The sequence below is a fragment of the Ascaphus truei genome, chromosome 3, assembly GCF_040206685.1.
Source record: "Ascaphus truei isolate aAscTru1 chromosome 3, aAscTru1.hap1, whole genome shotgun sequence".
Taxonomy (NCBI): Eukaryota; Metazoa; Chordata; class Amphibia; order Anura; family Ascaphidae; genus Ascaphus; species Ascaphus truei.
In genome coordinates, this window is record NC_134485.1 from 130,305,880 (window position 1) to 130,322,070 (window position 16,191).

The 16,191-nt window shown below is 42.4% G+C and overlaps 1 protein-coding gene across 3 annotated transcripts in view; it reads left to right on the forward strand.

Moving 5' to 3' along the window:
* Positions 1-16,191, forward strand: part of LOC142489190 (nectin-3-like) — a 149,338-nt gene that overhangs the window by 96,605 nt on the left and 36,542 nt on the right. For all 3 annotated transcript variants that reach the window (XM_075589544.1, XM_075589545.1, XM_075589543.1), the window contains exon 4: positions 3,103-3,220. In XM_075589544.1, the coding sequence (XP_075445659.1) occupies positions 3,103-3,220 (118 nt within the window). The remainder of the gene's footprint in view (positions 1-3,102; positions 3,221-16,191) is intronic.

Here is a 16,191-nt window from a genome sequence, read left to right on the forward strand (position 1 = left end):
TGAGCGGAATTTACAGGGGTGTTAACAATGCTGGGAGATACTGATGTGGCTATAGTGTTTGCTTGTCTGTAGACGAAGTGTGGACCCTTATTTACAAAGTTCCTTAGGCTATAATCCATCCACAAAAGGTCCCAATGTTTGCGCATTATGTACTGAACCTGTTCACTGTTCCTATTAAATTGGGTTATGAACATTGGTGTGTCGTCTTTTTCAGTATTCTCCTGCTCAAATCTCTTATAAGATTTTTTCTTCCTTTTATCATAATTCTGTTTTTGTTCTACCTGATTCATTTTGGATGTCCCTTTCATTTTATCAAATAGAGATTGTCTATCAATAGAGGTCACCTCCTCAAAGGCTAATTGTAAAGCCTCATGGTTGTATCCCCTCTAGAAATCGTTGGGTCAGCTCCCCAGACCGACGCAGGAAGTCCTCCTCTGTGGAGCAGTTCCTCCACAGTCTGAGGAACTGACCCTTGGTGATACCCCTAATGACCGACCGTGGATGGCAGCTGTCTGCCCGAAGGAGTGTATTTCTTGAATTTTCTTTTCTGGAAAGATCATACAGTAATTCCAAAATTCTTAATTAAGATATTGTTTTTGGGAGCCCTTCCTGTATCTTTGGCGATATACTGAAGACATGCAGTCTGCCTAAGGATGTTCTGATTCAATACCAAACACTTTAATATCCCTCTCAATACGTGAGTGAGATAATCCACACTTATCTTAAATCAACCTAATCATTTAAACATTGTTGCACTATATTCCTTGTTCTTTTGTATTACATATCTATTTCCTGGGACACTTTGCACTCAGTATTCTGTATTTTTCAAGACGATTGTAATAGTTTTGTTTCTATAAAGCTATACTACTGTCAATGATTTTTTTGGAACTACTTCACTAATCACAGTGGGTTTAATATTCAATGCCATATTCACAGTTTTATAAGCAGCATTTGCGCTTGAATTTTCCATGTTTTGCATAACACTTGAGAAATATAAAAGAATATTCCAGAGCTCATTGAGAAAAATAAACCACAGACTAATTTATTTACGCACAAGCACTTTCAAGATAAACCAATACCAATAATACCAATAAACTTCAGTTTATGGGGCTCAAAATTATATAATTGAATAAGAGATTACTGTAGGTGATAGAGATCTTTCTCTCTTTAGCAGAGAAGAGTACTGGATATTTAGATTTCAGACAATATTTTCAAGTGGCCCTAATAACTATATCGAGTTGACACCTTTTTCTTAAATGAATCTGCTTTTTATTGTATTTTTACTTTTCATCTATAATTAAATCATTTTGATTTAGTATATGTATTATGTTACCATGTGGTGTAATGTGTTGGTGTAATTTTAATGGGCTCTTTGGAACAGATCTTATATATATGAATTGTAATTACAGTATAAACGTCCGATTCTATTTTTTCTAATTTAATTTATTCGCTTGATAATGAAGTCTATTTTAATTGGATACTATCTGATCTAAACAAATGACTTTTCTTATTGTTAATTTTATATATATATATATATATATATATATATATATATATATTACTGTTTTAATGCACAACTTAATTGGGCCCTTGATTCCACTTGCACAAGCAGTTATATATGTATTTATATATTTGTATTCTGTCATTCAGTGCCCCAATCGCCATGCATTCACTTAATTTTTATCGTTAGTGTGGGATGTTTAATACCAGACTCAGATCCTTGAACGTGTTGCTCTGATAAAACACCCAGTGCGAAACGCATAGAGGTCACAAGGTATTGCGTATCTTCTATTAGTCACATGCCAGGATGGCTTGCATAGACACTCCCTACTCAGGCGGATTTCCATCTCGGAAATTAACACGCACATTTTCTGACCACGCCTATGATTTCAATCCAGCCGCCCTCCGGGACCACAGTTATGTTTTTTTAAGGTATACGAATGTAATTATTGTCAAGTACTATATTTGTATTTCATACGATACATTTCATTTACCAACCCTGGTGTCCTTTTTTGTATTTTCTCTATATATACACATATATCTGTTTCGGGCTTGATGTAAGTCTTACCTCTTTCTTCTGGCTTTCCTGGCTAACAATCAAATTAAAATTATATACAATCATTTTAACTGTATTAAAGTAAGTATTGCAATGCCTCCTTAAGTGGAGGCGTGTTTTTCTCAAAAAATTAAATGTTCATGATGATGATTTGGTATCCATGTACTCAAGGAACCTGCAGCAATACAATCTAGTATTCATTTTAATAAAAGGATGATGGTTAGAGAAATCTGGGACAATATGAATAAAAATGTTATTTTGTTATATTTATAACCTATCTTGGTCACATAATCGGAAAACCATTCAAGATAGACACAGATGAAAAGCTTAACTTTTGCTTAGAAAAAAACATAAGCCATATATAGTTTCCGTAAGTACATAGAAAGTCCCTCACAGGAATCATGATTAAACAAATGTATAGCAGAATTTAGAAAATTTGCTTGGCCACACAGGTGGCAACTATCCTTGACATCGAACATGTTAATGGGTTGTAGGGGAGAAGTATTAAAATATTTGTCCTTCGTGCAATGGAAACAAAATAGTAGATAAAGGAATGTTTTCCTTTTCTGAAATTGTGTAGAAGTTTCATGTAATTCCCATGTAATATCTTTTTTGCTACTGTACATTGTTTAATTACAGGCAGTCCTCTGTTATCCGACAGAATGCATTCCTGAACTAGCTTCGGATAGGGAAAGCATCATAAAGCAAACCCCATGTTAGGAGCAGCGGTGAGTGTCGGATAAGGTGTTCCGCTGGAAAATTATACATTGGAATGTATTGTAATGCGTCAGCCATGCCATTCGTCGTAAATTGGAACGTCAGATAACGAGGACTGCCTATATAAGAAGTAGAATAAACGTTTGTTTATATAAATTTAAAGAGATGTTTATTAAAAGGGCCACAACCAAAGACAGATCTACACTTCTCCAGATCAATACAGCTACTGAGACTTGAATAAACCATTTTATTCCATAATACTGTAGTTTATTGTTCAGTACCAATCTTAACTTGTATTTATGCGTTTACTTGTGCATTTTATTTTGCAGATGCCCCTGAGGTTTCCGTAACAGGATACGATGGAAATTGGTTTGTTGGCAGAAAAAATGTTCATCTTAAGTGTAATGCTGATGCTAATCCATCACCCACTGAAATAAAATGGACCAGGTAAAAAATTATTTCATTTTGCCAAAACACTTAAGCATTGCATACATTAAAGATTCTGCCATGAATTGGAAATGTGACAAATTTCTAAATTAAAAACATTGCAAAAATATATATTAAAGTTAAATCCATGTTAAGGACATAATGAATTCATGCTAATAATAGTTAAGGACACTAACATTGTAGATTCAATTTAAAAAGACATACTGTATGTCCATCAATTTTTAACATTTGTTAAAATCGAATTGGTCGAGAAACGCATTCTGTATTTTTAAGAATATTGATCCAGAGAAAAGCAAACCAAATACCCCAGTAAACCATCTACCAATTATTTCTAGTGTACCTGTTACTTCCTAACTCTAGTAATGCCAGTTAGATTTCTCCATGGATTAATGTTAGCTCACTCCACCTCCGTCCTACCATTGGGCGCTTGCTACCGAGTGGGCAGTTCATGCTAATGAGTGGGTGTAGCTACTTGCTGGCTGCTCATTGGTCACTTGCCCTTTATATTGGTCACCTGCCCTTTATATGCTCAGCCAGCCCTCTGGCAAATTGGCTGAGCATAATTCTTCGTTCCTGAGCGTAGTGCTTACCTCCAGCTTCTGCTGCCTTGTCCTGTTGCCTTGTGCATTTTTGATCCTGTCTTGTCTCTGTGTTTTGACCTCGGCTTGTACCTGGACCCATGACTTCTCTCTACCTCGACCTCGGCTTGCTTCTGGACCTCTACCTTCTCCGCCCCCTGGACCTCGGCTATCCTCTACAACCATCCGCCTTCTCCAACCCTGACCACGGCGAGTATTAAGACTATCCTCACTTCTCCAACCCTGACCCGGCTATACGACTATCACTCTGCACTCCGGACGCGCTAACACGGCTGGAGGTCGGTGTACACTATCATCGCCACCTCGGCCTCGCGGCCTTGTCTTGTTTGTGGTGAGCACCAGTTACATTGGCAGAACAAAATACAGATGTAGTCGGACTTAATTTTCACATGGCTGTGAGCAGTGTATTCTTCCTGGTAAAACATTTTTTAAATAAATAATGTGTGGTCACAAGACCGTGCCGAATGCATCCGAGAAGGATTAACACTGTGATAGGTTTCATTGAAAAGAATGGACCCCTTGCAGCACTGTCGCGGCAGCCATCTCCGAAAGCGCCTCAGTTTTCCAGTGTTTTACCCATGTGACCACGCAAATGGCAAGTTTCGTTACAGCTATACATTAGGTGTTACGGCAATTCATATTTCAGGCCATGAAAAGAATGAGGCAAACTTTCTAAGCAGAAAGACAATACAGCCAGGAGAATGGTATCTGAAGAGACAGATCTTTTGTGAACTTTACGATAAATATCTACAGATCAGTTTGAAGACCACTCACAACAACAGAGTAGTTCCTTATTATTCAAGATACAAACAGGATCACCTACACCAGAAGATTCAATGTTAATCAAATGGGATTTTGTCCTGGCATGTGTTTTTCCACCTTTCTGAATTATCACAAAACTAATCAATAGAGCATAACAGTTCAAATCCATTTCCCGGAATTTCAAATCTGCCCCTCTTCCCCCAAACCCACCCATAGATTAGGTACTAAAAAATCCAAGTGGATTGTTAAGAATCCGGACTCTGATTCCAAAATCTTTTTTTTTTTTCCTAATAGGTTTGAAGCAGGGGGTCTCTGGAGCTGAATCACGTTGATTTCAGCTCCAGAGACCCCCCGCTTCCTGAAATATGTATCTCCATTGGGGGTGCCGGTATCTCTCTGCTGTTTTAAATGTCAAGGTCACGGGGACCAATATGAAACCGGCAGCACCTACGAAAGTGTGTATCTTGGGAAGCAGGGGGTTCCCGGGAGCTGACATTAATTGGACTCAGCTCCGGAGACCCGCGGCTTTAAACCTATTAAAAAAACATCAATATTTTATCACCTACTCCAGGCTGGTGTTAGCCCTGTCTTTCCTATGTATATAATGGCAAATATAGTGGCCATTACATACATACGAAAGATAAGCTAAACCAACCTGAAATAGATGATAAAATAGTATTGCAGTTCATATTAACCGCTTAGGAGCCCATGGGTCAACTAGTCATGGGTTTCTGACTATCTAGCTACAAAGGGGTTCATATAAACATAAAACCACCTTAGTGGCTAGTAAATCATTGCCCCTCCCACCACTCCCCCCCATCCCTTGGAGGCCTAACTACCCTTCCCATAGCAACTACTCCTATCTCTCATCCCACCTACCCACAACAAAACGACCCCCACCCTAGACTCAGTAATGGGCAATAGCCCTATTAGCCAAATGTGGCTAATAGGGATATTGCCCATAGAAAAGCATGAAAAAAAAATACAGGTCACAAACTATACATTACAATAAATAATAACTGAATAAAATTCTAGCCTTTTAATCCATTGCCCCTGTGGCTACCCAAGCTCTCAACGGGGGCCATGATAGCCACATTGGCAATCAATGTGCACCTTAAATAAAATTATTACCCCTCCAGAGATGAAGGCCATCCTCCTAATCTTCAGGGGCACGTGCAGATAATTCCAAAAAATGGCCGATGTCCAATCATAAAAAACAAAACCTATTGTCAATAAAAATACAATTCCCTAAAAAATGAAAAATTCATCCCTGCCCGATGACTTAAAAAAAATAAAAAATTAAATCAGGGACAATAGATCCAATCCATATACATTACTAGCTGTTGGTGGATCCTCAACATGGCTAAACCAATGGATCCTCTGTTGATTGAAGAGTAGTCTCCCGTAAGTAGTAGATATTTGTTGCTTTAAAGATGTCTTCTTGCTTTTCTTTTCTCCTTTCTTCTTCATCATTGACTTGTCGTCTTGTTTCTTTCAATTGAGACATACTAGGCCTTATATAAGGCCTGTGACGTCACATTTCACCGGTCACATGGTGATCCCTTCACTTTTTCCTGAACATTACCTTTAGGAAAAGTGAAGCAATTACTTCACACATCAAGCAACCTGATTTGGTGGATGTACAGTACAGTACCATGTGATTCCTTACCTTTAAAGTTGACCTCATAAAGCACCAAAAAAGGAAGGAGACACATGGCACATCATGCAACCTGATTGGTTGATATACTATGAGATATACTATGAGGGAAGGAATCACATGGTACATCAACCAATCTTGATGTACCATGATGTTACTTAATTTTTGCCTGAGAGGTAATTGTCAGGAAAAAGTGATGGGATCACCATGTGACTGGTCAGATGTGACATCACAGGCCTTATATTTTGACCGGAAGAAGATTACGAGTCAACATATGGAATACGAAAAAAGAAAAGCAAGAAGACCTCTTTAAAGAGTCAATTCAAGCCGTTTTTTTTTTAAATACAGAATTGAAGCATGAAGTCTCCAGAGCTAAACCCCATTCATTTTAGCTCCAGGGACTCCCTGTTTCTGAAGGTACTTACTTCCATACCGAGATGGTAGCCACTCTGGTGTTCACTATATGAGTTCATTTCAAAGCTGCCAGGCCCTGTGGGTCAATAAGAAGCTATGATGTAAACAGGTGCACGCTTCCTATTGCCACTTGAGATGAGGAATCTAAAAAACTACAGCAGATACTGACACCCCTTTCGGAAGTCTGTATCTTCAGGAGCAGTGGGTTCCCGGAGCTGAAATGAATGGGGTTCCACTTCGAAGACTGTTGCTTCAAACCTGTATTTAAAAAAAATTAAGAAAGAAAAAACAAAAACAGCTTGGATTGCTCCTTTAAAGCAACAAAGAACTTCTAATCACCGAAGACTACGGTACTCTTCAATCAATGGACGATCCATTGCTTCGGATCAAGTTGAGTATCCACCGACAGCCACGATACATCCAGATTGGATTTATTGTTCCGGCTTTATTTTAGTTTTTGTGCCATTGACCAGGCATTCATTTTTCATGGGATTCACATTTGTATTGGCTTAAGAGCCGGGGTTTTTTGTTTTTGTTTTTTAAATGATTTGGTATCAGCCCTTTATTGAAATTATCTACTTATGCCCCTGAGTATGAGGAGGATGGCCTTCATCCCAGCAGGATGAATCTATATTTAGGGTGTACATTGGTTGCCAATGTGTCTATCTAGGCCCACGTTAAGAGTTTATGTAGCCGCCATGGTTTTATGGTGAAAATGTATTTTTAAAGTATTTTTTATGAATGGAGTTTTTCTTTTATATATTTGTTTTCTCCAATGCCCTAAAAAGCACTATCAGCCACATTTGGCTAATTGGGCTATTGGCCATTAATCTAGAAGGGGGGTGGTGGGAGGGCTAAACCCCTTGGTTACCTTAGTGGTTTGTAAAGCATCGCATGGCAATGATTTATTAGCCACTAATGGGGGTAGGTAGTGTCGTTTTATGTTTACACTAACCCCTTGTACCAGTTTCTGGTCAGCTGGTCATGACTAGTTTACCCGTGGGCTACTAAGGGATTGCTATGTACTGTGATGTATTTTAATTACGATTTTATCATCTATTTCAGGTTGGTTTAGCTTATCTTGCCTATGTATATATTGGCTATTATACACATCGGAAAGACAAGGCTAACGCCAGCCTGGAGTAGCTGCTAAAATATTTGAATTTACATTTTTTAATCAGTTTGAGGCAGGGAGTCTCTTTAGCTTAATCCCATTAATATCATCTCCGAGACCCCCTGCTTCCCAAAATACACGCCTCTGGTATCTCTCATACACACCGGAGGCACCTAGGGAAGCAGGGGGTACCCAGAGCAGAAATCAATGGGTTTCAGCTCTGCAGACCCCCTTCTTCAAACATGTTTATTTCTTCTTTAAAATAGGTCAAGACAGATTTACTGTACTGATCCGCAGATATCCCTGGGGCCAAAGTAACCGGCTAATCCGAGGTGGATTCTTTTCCAAAAAAGTTGTCACGGGAGACCAGGAACTTTTAACATCATTTATATATTACCGGGATCATACAATAGGCAAAACAAGGTAGTAAAAACAAATTGGGTTTTATTTTTGGAAACCCACGTACAAGAAGAATTGCACAAGAAACAGTTAAAAATACACTTACTGGGGGCCTGGGGGGGAAATCTAGGCTTTCCTAGGTGCAGGTCGCCCGCTTGGATGAGCTTACCCTGACCGGGATATCCACCTTGGTCTCCTGGTCCTTTTTTCGGCTTCAGTTCCTAGCCGCAACCGCCACATTAGATCCTCAGAAATTGGGTGCCAAAGACGGGACTTAGTCTCTGCGAGGCAGACTTTCCTAGCTTCAAAACGAAGCTGGTTGCTCTGTCATTCGCAACAGAGCAACTTTGAAAAGCCCACCTTAGCTTCATCGACACAAGTAACTAGATGGTCTGGTTCTCTGCCTCGGCCATCTCCTTACATACACTCCGCTAAGCTATCCTTGGTATGTGTTAGGGACAGTAGGTAAAGCCAGAAGCTGCATTTGTGTTAAGCCATCCATTTTGTCTGTAATAACCTGTTAAGATTATGTAGTCAGCTTTTGCTGAAATATAATTTCTAATGTATTCAGCTTCTGCCAAATTACATTTCCTCTCTGCTCAGGATTTTGCTAAGATACTTTTTATGTTGTCAGCTTCCTGCTGTTTTAATAAACAATAGACTGGTTCTCTGAGAGAGGCAAAATCATCTAACATAGTTGCTAGAGAAATTCAAGGTTTTTGATAACAGACAATGAATAGGCTATGTATTCAGACAGTGCCTGTATTGGGAGAATTACGCCCCAAGATCATTCCACTAATATGTCTTGCCCCTAAATCACGCCTCTAATCTAAGCCACACCCAGGTTACAACTACGTTACGCCTCTAACCAAACCTTTCTTTTTTCTGTATAAAAATCTTTACCCTATGCTTAATAAACTGAGACAAAGGAATTTGAAATCTGGCTTGTGTTCCGTTTCATTTCCTTCGTTTTCCTGGGCCTGAACGTTCATCAGATTGGAGATAGCAGTGCCAGGGTGTGGTAAAGCTTCCCGGGAAGACTGCAGGGTGCGTATCCAGTCACAAGGCCTCCAGCCCTTTTTTCAATTGGCAGGGCAAGTTTGTTTCAGCATGGAGGTAGGAGGAGCGACCAATCAGAGCGTGCGAACCCTATCCCACTAGCCAATAGAAACAGGGGCTCGTCTCTTGGCTGGCGTCAGAGGAGGGGCATGCCAAGCCAGCCCGGGATGCCCCGTGGGCGGGACATATGAACCGACCAATGGGAAACGTGCTGACATTCTGCCGCTTCCCCCAGTCAATCCATTGCCACCTACTGGGAGGCTTCACTAAGTCTGGCAGACCAGCGGATCCTCCCCACAGGGGGGTCTATTCTCCGGACTCAGTACTCCGCCATGCCCCGTCCACTTAGCACCCCGACACCTCTCAACATCCTGACTCCTCTTTAAACTACAAACTCTATGCAGACTTGCTGGCATCTTAAGCCGATGCCCTAGCTGACTGCATAGAGCCTTCTAAGAAATGTATGAAACGCATAAAACATTTTAATACATGGGGGACCTTGGGGAGACTCATGACTGTAAGGGAAATTTTTACTGAGATATCGGGGCTCGAAAACCAGGAGTCTGGGGGATACTGGGCAGCCCCGGTATAATTCCATCCGTGTACCGGCAAATCGTGCCTGCTCGCCGGGTAGAATTAAGGTACTATCGGTAGCTCCGGTCCCCGAACTCCTGCAAACAAAATAATTGCATTCTTACCCAAATATCCCACCTAAAACTTACACACAGTTTCATGAATCTGTGGTAAAGGGAACATGAAAAGTGGAAAAGCAGGGGTCACTAACTTTTGCATGTGATGATACCTGGCCCTTGGCTTATAGTGCTAGGTAGCTGCCAGGGACCCAAGTGTAACCAGAGGGCTATTATATAGCCTGGTTACCCTTGCCCATCACATCCGTCTCTAGTAATCAAGAACATGAAGCAGGAGAAAGCTGTAGTAGTAGCAATAATATCTTATTGGCCAAAAAGACGTTGGTTCTCAATACTTGCAAAAAATGGCAGTGAAAGTTCCATGGGAATAACTGTTGTTCCAACATCTGATGAGTGGAGGTCCAATCATACATTCAGATCTGAGCATGTTAAGACTTATGGCATGAAAATTGAATAGAGCATCCTAGAAACCCAGGTCTTATCTGAAAAGGTGATCCAAACCATATTTTGTGGAAGATAACGGTCTACTTCTAGGATTTACAAAAGAGTATGGAAAACATTTACAGGATGGTGTTTGCAGCATCAAGGGCGACCAGAAACTGCTTCAGTAATACAGATCCTAAATTTCCTGCAAACAGGGTTTGAAAATAGCGCATGGCCCAGATCATTAAAAGTACAAATAGCAGCAATTGGTGCTTTTAGAGAGGAATCTCTTCCAACAAACACCCTTAGGCCGCGATTATAGTGCCCGTGCGCGACACGAACAAAAGGTCATACTGTACCTCTATGAGGCAGGCCATAGAGCGCGCGACCAACCGTGTAATTTTTGAAAATAGCATTGTTTTTGCAGTGCGATTCAGCCAATGAGGGTGAACCGCTCATGTGACTTCACAGCCACACCTCCCGATAAAAGACTTCTAAGGCCCTAACTGCGAGATGGCTGAGATATCATTACAATAAGTTACCAATTAGCCAACATGATTTTACCGAAAAACTTTAAAGCCCACTCAACCAGTGCAATAGGCACATCTTGGATAGAAAGAACTGGGTAAACGGCAGAAGTAATACGTAGAGCTGCCACTTGGATACATTTAATTAATAATAATTAATTATAGTTAATACTTTTATAAAGCACTGCAAACTGAATGTAACTGTAACGCGTAGCTCACCACAAACGAGGCGCGACCGCGGCGCTGAGGTAGGGATTGGTATAGAATGCCGACCACAACCGTGAGGGCGCGTCTAGAGTGTAGGATAGTCGTGCAGGCCGGATCAGGGTAATAGAGGACAGCGTAAACGAGGTACTTGCCGGGTCTAGGAGTGTAGAGTAGCTGATCGTTGGGTACGTAGCCGGAGTCAGGATTGGAGAGAGTAGAGTAGTCGTAGTGCCAAAGCCAGGGTCAGTGCAGGAGAGAGCAGCGTCATCGTATTCCAATGCCAGGGTCAGTGCAGGAGAATATCACAAGGTATAAGTTCCAGGCAGGGTCAGGCAGCAAGGTAATGGCAGACAGGCACGGAGTAGTGAGGTTCAGCTCGGCAAGGAATGAAGTGCAGAGAGTATATTTAAAGGACCTCCCACCAATGGGAGGCATCAAGGATGTGGGGCTGCAGTTCCTGATAGGCTGCTGGATCGTTCAGGTGTGTCCTATTACCCAGCCAATTGAGACCACATCAGAGTGTGCGCGCAACCCGCGCATCACGCTGGCGACCCGGTCGCACGCCATAACACCCACGCCAGTACGGGGGCGGAGACCAGAGGTGGGACTCGCAGGAACAGAGTAGCGCAGGGACAGCCGCGCCATGTAGTCCTGATGTCAGGGCGGGGCCGAAAACGAGGGGCGGAGACCGCAGACCGACGGGGAGACCGAGCACCGCACACGCACCGCGCGTCAACGCCAGAGTAATGGGAGCACATCCTGTGCCCGGAAACAGAAGAGGCAGACGGAACCCGCGCAGAGCGCCTGCGCCGCTCGTAAGTGCAACTATTAGGTTGCCTCTCTGGAGTGCCACAGGAATCAGAGTAAGGGTTAAGGGGACAGAAGCGAGTAAGGGTTAAGGGGACAGAAGCACCAGAACAGCGAATCCTCACAGTACCCCCAACCCCCTCTCTAGGAGCGACCTCCAGGCGACTTCATGAAGGCTTCTCTGGAAAATTCAAATGGAAGTTCCTGACCATCCTTGCTGCATGAATCCGATGACACAGAACCCATGATCTCTCCTCAGGACCGAATCCCTTCCAATGAACGAGATAATGTAAGGAGCCTCGAGAGAATTTTGAATCCAGGATAGATTGGATTTCGTATTCGGGCTGACCCTGTACCAAAACGGAAGTGATAGGGAGAAGGGGAATGGAATGAGCATTCTGGATCACAGGTTTGAGCAAGGACACATGAAAAACTGAGGGAATTTTCATGGAAGGAGGTAAAGATAAGCGATAAGCTACCGGATTGATTTTTTCAGAAATAGAGAACGGACCGAGGAATCTAGGTGCAAACTTCATTGACGGAACCTTAAGCCTAATATTTTTTTAAGACCACCAGACTTTGTCACCGGGCTTAAATTTAGGAGCTGGTCTACGATGGCGATCAGCCTGACGTTTCTGTCACTTGACCGCTGATTTGATGTTCCTTTCAGTCCTTTTCCATAGAACTTGAAGTTCCCTGATCCTGTCGTCAGCGGCTGAGACCCCTGAGGTAGAAACTGTAAGAGGAAGAGTAGCAGGAGGAAATACATAATTGATGAAAAATGAGATTCAGTGGTTGATTCACTATGAAGGTTATTGTGTGCGAATTCCGACTAATCGTCTTGGGAATCAGACACGAAGCACCAAATGAATTGCTCTAAAGATTGATTAGTCCTCTCCGTCTGCCCATTAGTTTGCGGGTGATACCCAGAAGAAAAATGAAGAAATATGCCCAACTGAAGACAAAAAGAGCGCCAAAATTTAGATACGAACTGCGATCCTCTATCAGATACAATCACTGTTGGAACCCCGTGTAGACGAAAGATCTCCTTGATGAATATCTCAGCAAGTTTGGGAGAGCTAGGCAGGCCTTTGAGTGGTACAAAATGTGATTGCTTGGAGAACCGACCTACTACTACAAGAATAGTGTTCATACCATTAGAATTGGGTAAATCCACCACGAAATCCATGGATAAGTGTGTCCATGGCTGAACCAGGGATACGTGAAGGTGAAAGAAAAAGGCACGAACTGCTGGAAGTGAATATAAGCAATAAATGTGTTTATAACTATATACTACACATATGTGATAAATAGGTGAAAAAATAAAGGTCTAATATCCTAGCTCAAACCCTCTGGTGGGACCTGTTTTCACAGGTTCCAAGATGCATGGATAATTCTCAAACAATCCAGGGGGAGCATATAAGGGAAAAGACGACAAACAGTGCATACAATATAAGTGTAGATGTAAGGGATGTTTGAAATACAACACTATATATTCTTGGCTCTTATGCTCAGCCTACTCACAGGATACAGAAGAAAGTCAGGCACTTGCAAGAAGGGCTGCTACACGTATTGTTCAGAGGATATGTGTTGATCAGGGTTCTCAACCAATGGCACAAGTGGTGGTGAATGAATGATGTGGAGAGATAGAAGAAACTACCATAGTACAGATCAATAAAGTAAATATGTTCTTTATGTATAAATATAAAAAGCGCACTCACAATTGAGCAATAAAATCAAGGCATGTATCACACAAATGGTGAATATGTGGGTCACCGCACTGCAATCTTTCTCACCACCTCCCTTCAGTCCTTCTCTCCTGGAGGCGATGGTCCACCTTGATGCAGACCGCAATGAGATCCTCCAGATCAGTAGGCCGATCATGAGTCGCAAGTTCATCTTTCACAGTCTCAGACAATCCCTGCCAGAAGGCAGCAGACAATGATGCTCCATTCCAATCCGTCTCTGCGGGAATAGTCCTAAACTCGAGTGCATACTGGGCGACAGAGCAGGTACCCTGAGAAATAAAGAATAGAGAAGAAACTGCAGATACCTTTCGACCTGGTGTATTGAACACCCTGCGGAACTCCTTGGTAAAAGCTCCAACGCTTTGAGTGAGGTCGGATCTTCGCTCCCAGATGGGTGAAGCCCAGGCAAGAGCATCATCTATGAGGACAAAAACAGAAAAGCCAGTGCATCATACAAAATGACACAACATATAGTGCAATACCTCAGTGCTTATCTGCTCAAGAAAGAAAGGGTCATTTAGTTAAACCCTTTGGCCAAAAGGTTATAAGCCTGCAGCCACTTCACGGCATGCCCAATGCAGGTCCTAACACTACCTGGCATAATTCTCATACACCTCTCTTTTCTGCTGGAGGGAGAAAGACCATACTGGGTCTGTGATACACAGGATCATGATAAAAACTGCTAATTACAAAAGTGGGACGGGCGAGCTTTAAACCATGGAGAGGAAGGCCACACCTCCAACAACAGCTGCGTAACCCATCAAGCTCCAGAACCCCAAAATCTATGAGGAGAGAGATTATTTAGGCTACCTTGGAACGGGAAGAAGAGAAGCGGGAAGAATTCATCTCAAACTGAATGAAACATTGGTTAAGGAAACCCGGACACTCGTAAGGATTTCCCCCATACCGATTGGGCGTGGGAAATCGGGGTTCTGACAGATAAGCAGGCATGGGAGGGGTACTAGTGACCAATTGCACGAGGTCCGTGCGTGGCCCTTGTAGATGGAGGGATAAGGTTCTAAAGTCCTCCCGGAGGGTTCTCAAATTTTGGTCATTAGACTCCCATTTATTTTCAAGGCTTGACAGGGCGTTGGCGTGTGTGCTCAGGACTCTTCCTACCTCAGCGGGGTCGAAGTTTGTTTGGCCGAGCATACTGTACCGCGTAGCTCACCACAAACGAGGCTGCGACCGCGGGGTTGAGGTAGGGATTGGTATAGAACGCCAAACACAACCACGAGGGCGCGTCTAGAGTGTAGGATAGTCTTGCAGGCCGGATCAGGGTAATAGAGGACAGCGTAAATAAGGTACTTGCCGGGTCTAGGAGTGAAGAGTAGCAGATCGTTGGGGTACGTAGCCGGTGTCAGGATTGGAGAGAATAGAGTAGTAGTCGTGCCTAAGCCAGGGTCAGTGCAGGAGAGAGCAGTGTCGTCGTATTCCACAGCCAGGGTCCATGCAGGAGAATATCACAAGGTACAAGTTCCAGGCAGGGTCAGGCAGCAAGGTAATGGCAGACAGGCACGGAGTAGTGAGGTTCAGCGTCACACACTGGAGTTATGCTCGGCAAGGAATGAAGTGCAGAGAGTATATTTAAAGGACCTCCCACCAATGGGAGGCTTGACCCATCTTTTAGGAACAACCCTATTTTGTCACACGAGGTAAAAACCGAAAGGGATCTTCTTGTGATTATGGACCCGGTAGCTAAATACTCTCTGCAGCTCGCACTAACTTTCTTGGTAAACCAGGATGCTATAAGTATAAAGGGTGTGTGATCTGGTATAGCCTGATACTGATACTCATCCCCACAATGACAAAGTTTACAAACATTTGTCACAGTCTCACCTGCACAACCACATGTGGTATACCTGATCAAATTCTCCTGTCGCCTATACTACTTAGGCAAGACACCGGTCATTTAAAGAAAGAATACACAGATCAAGTATTCGCTCTGCCCTACATACCATCACTCAGATAAACCCAGTGGCTAAACACTTTATGGCGGCTGACCATCAGCTTTCTGAACTGGTGTATGCCAATTTACCATGTTAGTATGCCATGGTGGCAACCATGGGCAACTTCTGCTTCACAGAGAATGCCACTGGATCACTGAACTCAATACTGTCCGGCTCAAATGTCTGAATATTATCCTGACTTTATCTTGTTTTCTTAATACTCGCTGAACATACATAAACCAGGTGCATCATTTTGACCATGATAAGAATGTTGGTACTTGCATACATGGTTATGTTGCGGCTCGTGGATGAGTGCCACCATGGGAACCATATATTTTGCTGTTTAATATTTGCCTTAATGACAACTATGAATTTACTTCTTGACAATTGGTCTGTCTGCGGAGGCTGCAACTGAGTCCTTGACATCTGTATATGGGACAGGTTTCAGTGATATTTATTGGGTGGGTTTCGCTCGAGAAGCTTGGATTCTTTGGGTTATTTTTGTTATCTCTGCAGTTATCAATTTTAACTTATTGATTTATATATATGCGGAAGCTATAACTGAGTCTCTTGCCTCAGAAACCTTGGACATGTAATATACTGTATTTAATCAATCTCAGCAGTTAACTGAATTTGACTTATTGACTGTGATCTGA